The sequence below is a fragment of the Mizuhopecten yessoensis genome, unplaced genomic scaffold (genome assembly GCF_002113885.1).
Source record: "Mizuhopecten yessoensis strain PY_sf001 unplaced genomic scaffold, ASM211388v2 scaffold5331, whole genome shotgun sequence".
NCBI lineage: Eukaryota > Metazoa > Mollusca > Bivalvia > Pectinida > Pectinidae > Mizuhopecten > Mizuhopecten yessoensis.
The window spans coordinates 195,442-204,418 of record NW_018405995.1 but is presented as its reverse complement, the minus strand read 5'-3'; the positions used below and the strand labels follow the sequence as shown (position 1 = coordinate 204,418).

At 39.0% G+C, this 8,977-nt stretch overlaps 1 protein-coding gene across 1 annotated transcript in view; it reads left to right on the top strand.

Annotated features, from left to right (window-relative positions):
* The window catches only part of LOC110450583 (C-Maf-inducing protein-like), a 64,396-nt gene that overhangs the window by 8,377 nt on the left and 47,042 nt on the right, over positions 1-8,977 (top strand). The window contains exon 2 of the mRNA XM_021498181.1: positions 7,924-7,974. Coding sequence (XP_021353856.1) covers positions 7,924-7,974 — 51 coding nt within the window. The remainder of the gene's footprint in view (positions 1-7,923; positions 7,975-8,977) is intronic.

Here is an 8,977-nt window from a genome sequence, read left to right as displayed (position 1 = left end):
GATGATTCCAGGGGTGCAGAGAGCGAAAGTGAGCGTAACCCCTGGATATCGTGGATGTGGTAGATAATGTGGAATGATCAACATCACCTTCGTCTGAGCGAAGCCAGCCATAGCATGTTGTTGTTATTTCTTTATTCGTTTACTTTGGATCAGCTGTTCTCACTTGATCGTGTTGTTGTATGGGGTAAAGTTTGTTGACTAGCTATAGGCATACCATGCCAGTACTTCAGTCCTCTATATACTCCATCTCGTATACAGGTAGCTACTCGGCCGATGGAACGACAGAACAGGCAGTTATTATAATTGCATTTGATGTGATAAAAACGTTTCCATACAGTTTTGACAAATTCACTCCACAACCCATGATCTCTCATTGCAAATCGTATTTATCTACAAAAACCAACCTGAACTCCTTTTTGAAGTCTATGCTTCAGGTTTTTTGGGTTTTTTTTCCCGCTGGGTTTTTTCTGTACATCCAACATGTATTCATGTACATAACATTCTATATAAAATAAATTTAAATTCAATTTTGATTTAAAACTTGTACGTTCCGTCGACGTCCGAAGCTAGAATGACACAATAACAACCACCCGTGTACGTCCTACCTCACACACATGCTCGAACCTCATTGGTCAATACCAAATCGCACGAACTACTCACCCTAATAGGATCCTCATGTACCTATAGGACAAATAGTACGCGCTGTTCTCCGAAACGGGCACAAATTTAATTCTCACTGTTGTCTTAAACTTTATTAGCAAATGATAGGGAACATTTGATTGATAAAATTGATATAATGCGAACTAAAACAGCTACATTAAAACCTGGGGATACTTATAACCCATGATACACTCAAGTTTCATTGTTAGGCTGCATGCCTGTTGAAGTGATTTTATTCTTCGCTTTTTTTTACTTCGTTAATTGTTCAGTATGATGAACAGAATTTACCTTCCCTTTGCATACAAAACAACGGAATGTTGGTCAGTAACTTAGAAAAAGTATGTATTATGGCTGGTTTACTTTGATCGGTTTCGCTATCTTTCGGATTTTCACAAAACTTAAAAGGGGAAATAGTATAAATAGCTATTAATGGCTTCATTTGCTGACCTGAAAGTGTACCTTAAGGTAGGCTCAAATCCTGGGGTATTATTTGGAATCATAGTGATATGCTGTCAATCAAAATATTTACAGAGGTCAAAATGACACCCAGGCAGAATCTCCAGTCCATTGTAAGAGTCCAATGTAGAGGTCAAACTACATTCTCACACATAACATGGTGTAGCTATAGTCTAAGGTCAAACTACACTCTCACATATAACATAGTATATAGCTCTAGCTATAGTCTCAGGTCAAACTACACTCTCACACCTAACATGGTGTAGCTCTAGCTATAGTCTAAGGTCAACCTACACTCTCACACATAACATGGTGTAGCTCTAGCTATAGTCCAAGGTCAAACTACACTGTCACACATAACATGGTGTAGCTCTAGCTATAGTCTCAGGTCAAACTACACCCTCACACATAACATGGTATAACTCTAGCTATAGTCTAAGGTCAAACTACATTCTCACACATAACATGGTGCAGCTCTAGCTATAGTCTAAGGTCAAACTACACTCTCACACCTAACATGATGTAGCTCTAGCTATAGTCTCAGGTCAAACTACACTCTTAACACATAACATGGTGTAGCTCTAGCTATAGTCTAAGGTCAAACTACACTCTCACACATAACATGGTGTAGCTCTAGCTATAGTCTAAGGTCAAACTACACTCTCACACATAACATGGTGTAGCTCTAGCTATAGTCTAAGGTCAAACTACACTCTCACACATAACATGGTGTAGCTCTAGCTATAGTCTAAGGTCAAACTACACTCTCACACATAACATGGTGTAGCTCTAGCTATAGTCTAAGGTCAAACTACACTCTCACACATAACATGGTGTAGCTCTAGCTATAGTCTAAGGTCAAACTACACTCTCACACATAACATGGTGTAGCTCTAGCTATAGTCTAAGGTCAAACTACACTCTCACACATAACATGGTGTAGCTCTAGCTATAGTCTAAGGTCAAACTACACTCTCACACATAACATGGTGTAGCTCTAGCTATAGTCTAAGGTCAAACTACACTCTCACACATAACATGGTGTAGCTCTAGCTATAGTCTAAGGTCAAACTACACTCTCACACATAACATGGTGTAGCTCTAGCTATAGTCTAAGGTCAAACTACACTCTCACACATAACATGGTGTAGCTCTAGCTATAGTCTAAGGTCAAACTACACTCTCACACATAACATGGTGTAGCTCTAGCTATAGTCTAAGGTCAAACTACACTCTCACACATAACATGGTGTAGCTCTAGCTATAGTCTAAGGTCAAACTACACTCTCACACATAACATGGTGTAGCTCTAGCTATAGTCTAAGGTCAAACTACACTCTCACACATAACATGGTGTAGCTCTAGCTATAGTCTAAGGTCAAACTACACTCTCACACATAACATGGTGTAGCTCTAGCTATAGTCTAAGGTCAAACTACACTCTCACACATAACATGGTGTAGCTCTAGCTATAGTCTAAGGTCAAACTACACTCTCACACATAACATGGTGTAGCTCTAGCTATAGTCTAAGGTCAAACTACACTCTCACACATAACATGGTGTAGCTCTAGCTATAGTCTAAGGTCAAACTACACTCTCACACATAACATGGTGTAGCTCTAGCTATAGTCTAAGGTCAAACTACACTCTCACACATAACATGGTGTAGCTCTAGCTATAGTCTAAGGTCAAACTACACTCTCACACATAACATGGTGTAGCTCTAGCTATAGTCTAAGGTCAAACTACACTCTCACACATAACATGGTGTAGCTCTAGCTATAGTCTAAGGTCAAACTACACTCTCACACATAACATGGTGTAGCTCTAGCTATAGTCTAAGGTCAAACTACACTCTCACACATAACATGGTGTAGCTCTAGCTATAGTCTAAGGTCAAACTACACTCTCACACATAACATGGTGTAGCTCTAGCTATAGTCTAAGGTCAAACTACACTCTCACACATAACATGGTGTAGCTCTAGCTATAGTCTAAGGTCAAACTACACTCTCACACATAACATGGTGTAGCTCTAGCTATAGTCTAAGGTCAAACTACACTCTCACACATAACATGGTGTAGCTCTAGCTATAGTCTAAGGTCAAACTACACTCTCACACATAACATGGTGTAGCTCTAGCTATAGTCTAAGGTCAAACTACACTCTCACACATAACATGGTGTAGCTCTAGCTATAGTCTAAGGTCAAACTACACTCTCACACATAACATGGTGTAGCTCTAGCTATAGTCTAAGGTCAAACTACACTCTCACACATAACATGGTGTAGCTCTAGCTATAGTCTAAGGTCAAACTACACTCTCACACATAACATGGTGTAGCTCTAGCTATAGTCTAAGGTCAAACTACACTCTCACACATAACATGGTGTAGCTCTAGCTATAGTCTAAGGTCAAACTACACTCTCACACATAACATGGTGTAGCTCTAGCTATAGTCTAAGGTCAAACTACACTCTCACACATAACATGGTGTAGCTCTAGCTATAGTCTAAGGTCAAACTACACTCTCACACATAACATGGTGTAGCTCTAGCTATAGTCTAAGGTCAAACTACACTCTCACACATAACATGGTGTAGCTCTAGCTATAGTCTAAGGTCAAACTACACTCTCACACATAACATGGTGTAGCTCTAGCTATAGTCTAAGGTCAAACTACACTCTCACACATAACATGGTGTAGCTCTAGCTATAGTCTAAGGTCAAACTACACTCTCACACATAACATGGTGTAGCTCTAGCTATAGTCTAAGGTCAAACTACACTCTCACACATAACATGGTGTAGCTCTAGCTATAGTCTAAGGTCAAACTACACTCTCACACATAACATGGTGTAGCTCTAGCTATAGTCTAAGGTCAAACTACACTCTCACACATAACATGGTGTAGCTCTAGCTATAGTCTAAGGTCAAACTACACTCTCACACATAACATGGTGTAGCTCTAGCTATAGTCTAAGGTCAAACTACACTCTCACACATAACATGGTGTAGCTCTAGCTATAGTCTAAGGTCAAACTACACTCTCACACATAACATGGTGTAGCTCTAGCTATAGTCTAAGGTCAAACTACACTCTCACACATAACATGGTGTAGCTCTAGCTATAGTCTAAGGTCAAACTACACTCTCACACATAACATGGTGTAGCTCTAGCTATAGTCTAAGGTCAAACTACACTCTCACACATAACATGGTGTAGCTCTAGCTATAGTCTAAGGTCAAACTACACTCTCACACATAACATGGTGTAGCTCTAGCTATAGTCTAAGGTCAAACTACACTCTCACACATAACATGGTGTAGCTCTAGCTATAGTCTAAGGTCAAACTACACTCTCACACATAACATGGTGTAGCTCTAGCTATAGTCTAAGGTCAAACTACACTCTCACACATAACATGGTGTAGCTCTAGCTATAGTCTAAGGTCAAACTACACTCTCACACATAACATGGTGTAGCTCTAGCTATAGTCTAAGGTCAAACTACACCCTCACACATAACATGGTATAGCTCTAGCTATAGTCTAAGGTCAAACTACATTCTCACACATAACATGGTGCAGCTCTAGCTATAGTCTAAGGTCAAACTACACTCTCACACCTAACATGGTGTAGCTCTAGCTATAGTCTCAGGTCAAACTACACTCTCACACATAACATGGTGTAGCTCTAGCTATAGTCTCAGGTCAAACTACATTCTCACACATAACATAGTATAGCTCTAGCTATAGTCTAAGGTCAAACTACACTCTCACACCTAACATGATGTAGCACTAGCTATAGTCGTGGCGATTTTTCAATAGAATCATTTTAATTTTTAAAAGAAATATTATAAATCCCGAGAGCAACATGGTAATATTATTCGAGTTTGGACTTAAATCACACATCACTTACTGGTAGATATACTGCTTTTCTGAAATCAGGCATTTTTAAAAAAAATCGAACTCTTTTTTCAGACTCGTGAACAGCATGAATATGTTTTTTATAACACAGACTTTTTTTTTCAAAATTTTCGGAGGAAATATGTAACCATGAGCTTTAGATTTTTTTTCCATCAGTTAGTTTCTGGAAACATGTTGACTGAAAATAGGAGTTTAAAGTCTAGTCACTGTGAAAAGAGTGTTGTGTCATTGGCTGCCACCGAGGTAGACATGACGGCCGTCGAGGCAGACGTGGCAGCTGTTGAGTGGGTTCCTTTGCCGCTATTGATCAGAGCATGTGAAGTTTGACAGGTTTCTGTGGGCCTTGTCTCAATTAAACCTAGTGTTAACCATGAGTCGGTCACGCACGATCTTGACCTGATTTCATTGGAGTACCGGTTGTGCTGTTTGTACTTCGTTAACCATGAGTCGGTTACACACGATCTTAACCTGATTTCATTGGAGTACCGGTTGTGCTGTTTGTACTTCGTTAACCATGAGTCGGTCACGCACGATCTTGACCTGATTTCATTGGAGTACCGGTTGTGCTGTTTGTACTTCGTTAACCATGAGTCGGTCACGCACGATCTTGACCTGATTTCATTGGAGTACCGGTTGTGCTGTTTGTACTTCGTTAACCATGAGTCGGTCACGCACGATCTTGACCTGATTTCATTGGAGTACCGGTTGTGCTGTTTGTACTTCGTTAACCATGAGTCGGTCACGCACGATCTTGACCTGATTTCATTGGAGTACCGGTTGTGCTGTTTGTACTCCACTTTCAGTAAAATTGTCCTGACCTTTTATACACATGTCCAGATGATCATGTTTTATGGTAATGGCTTTATCTATGCACCTTTGTCTATGTATCTGTCTGTCTGTCTGTCTATGTGTCTGTCTGTCTGTCTATGTATCTGTCTGTCTGTCTATGTGTCTGTCTGTCTGTCTATCTGTCTGTCTATCTGTCTGTCTGTCTGTATGTATGTATGTCTGTCTGTCTGTCTGTATATGTGTCTGTCTGTCTGTCTATCTGTCTGTCTGTCTATGTATCTGTCAGTCTGTCTATGTATCTGTCAGTCTGTCTGTCTATGTGTCTGTCTGTCTGTCTGTCTATGTATCTGTCTGTCTGTCTGTTTATGTGTCTGTCTGTCTGTCTATGTGTCTGTCTGTCTGTCTGTCTGTCTGTCTGTCTGTCTGTCTGTCTGTCTGTCTGTCTATGTATCTGTCTATGTGTCTGTCTGTCTGTCTATGTATCTGTCACTCTGTTTATGTATCTGGCTGTCTATATGTCTGTCTGTGAAGAAATCACCTTTAGTATTGACCAATCAGAATGCTACTTTCTATTCACTGCTTCAAACCCATAGATTTTAAGTTTCAGATGTAGATGAATGGTATTCTGACATACTAATGTGAAATATGTATATATGGTATTTAATGGTAAATCACTAAATATATAACTCTAACACAAATCTCAAGTGTATTGTCCAATATAGCATATATCCTTCGCTCTAAGACAAATCACAGGTATAATGTGTAAGGTAGTATGGCCTTAGCTCTTACACAAGTCACAGGTATACTGTGTTAGGTAGCATATACCCTTAACTCATACACAAATCACAGGTAAAACGTACGTGTAAGGTAGCATATACCATTTACTCTGACACAAATCACAGATATAATGTGTAAGGTAGTATATATCCTTAACTCTTACACAAATCACAGGTATGGTGTGTAAGGTAGTGATCCCTTAACTCTGACACAGATCACAGATATAATGTGTAAGGTAGTGATCCCTTAACTCTGACACAAATCACAGATATAATGTGTAAGGTAGTGATCGCTTAACTCTTACACAAACCACAGGCATAAAGTGTACGGCAGTATATACCCTTAATTCTAGCACAAATCACAGGTAGAAATTGTAAGGTAGTATATACCCTTAACTCTGACACAAATCACAGATATAATGTGTAAGGTAGTGATCGCTTAACTCTTACACAAACCACACGTATAATGTGTAAGGTAGTATATACCCTTAACTCTAACACAAATCACAGGTATACTGTGTAAGGTAGTATATAACCTTAACTCTGACACAAATCACAGGTAGAAATTGTAAGGTAGCATACATCCTTAACTCTAGCACAAATCACAGGTAGAAATTGTAAGGTAGTATATACCCTTAAGGTAGTATATGCCCGTAAGGGCGGATTCAGGTAGGCGCGAAACCCGTCATCCATCCATCCATACCCTTAACTCTAACACAAATCACAGGTATACTGTGTAAGGTAGTGATCCCTCAACTCTGACACAAATCACAGGTATAAATTGTAAGGTAGCATACATCCTTAACTCTAGCACAAATCACAGGTATAAATTGTAAGGTAGCATACATCCTTAACTCTAGCACAAATCACAGGTATAAATTGTAAGGAAGTATATACCCTTAACTCTGACACAAATCACAGGTATAACTGTGTAAGGTAGTATATACCCTTAACTCTGACACAAATCACAGGTATAAATTGTAAGGTAGCATACATCCTTAACCCTGACACAAATCACAGGTATAAATTGTAAGGTAGTATATACCCTTAACTCTAACACAAATCACAGGTATAACTGTGTAAGGTAGTGATCCCTTAACTCTGACACAAATCACAGGTATACATTGTAAGGTAGCATACATCCTTAACTCTAACACAAATCACAGGTAGAAATTGTAAGGTAGCATACATCCTTAACTCTAACACAAATCACAGGTAGAAATTGTAAGGTAGCATACATCCTTAAGTTACATAAGGGTTGGTCTTAAACAGTATTTTGTATTGATGGGTGTCTGTTGTATGTTTCAGGCCCACAATTCTCATCTGCGGGACCAGTGGCTTCACTCCATCAGCTGGAAGGTATGGACACAGGAGCACCCTCCTGAAAAGAATACTTTATTATTTATAAATATTTCATAACCAAGTATTAAATTTTATCACATCATTCTTCCTGCGCTATGCAGCTTTTGATCTACACTTCAACTAAATGTTGTTTGAGTGAAAAAAAAACACCTGCTGGATTAATGGCCAAGGGTCGTTACTTTTGAAAGAAAACATGAAATTTGCTGTCTATTACAACTACTTGAAGAGAGACCATACAAGATTAGTATTGGCAGGGTTAACTAGTTTATATAAAATTTAATGATCATGATGAATCAAAGTTTTGCTTCAAAAGGAAAAAATAAAAAATTCCTGAAACCAAGACGATACCAACCTTAACCCTTTCACCACTGCAGACCATAATGGACTCATCCATATTAGTGCATGGTAGAGTCTACTAAAGTTACATAGGGGTGAAAGGGTTAAGCTGTGTCATGAATCAGATACCTTAGTTAATGAGAAAACAATTGAATATGAATCGACTTACAATGAATAAATTGACTACAGTTAAGTATTTAAGTCCAGGTGATGTTACAGGTGTTAAAGAATCAATTCTACGAGTACTTGGGGGTGGGGGGGTTACAATACACATGTAGTACCTTCACATGGCTATTTAAAGAAAACACAGGAATTAAAATAGCGAAAGTTTGGAAATCCACATGTGAGATGCATCAGGGAGGATGTTTTTAATCACTTTTGAAAGAATTCTGTTGGAATGGTAGAGTGTGCGCTGGGGTTACTGTTAGGTGGGAGTATTTTGGTATGTATATACAACTTTGGTACGGTCTCTATGGCAACATTTGCTTACATTGGTGTGAGAAAGTGGCTGAGAGATAAGACATGATCAACATGTTTTTTGCGTAATTCAAACAAGCAAGCAGAAACATCCACTATATACACACCTTCTGAACGATATCACTTGATGGTGACCAGTTAGCATCACAGTAGTAAACATTCTGTAATCTGTGAAGTGTGATACAAA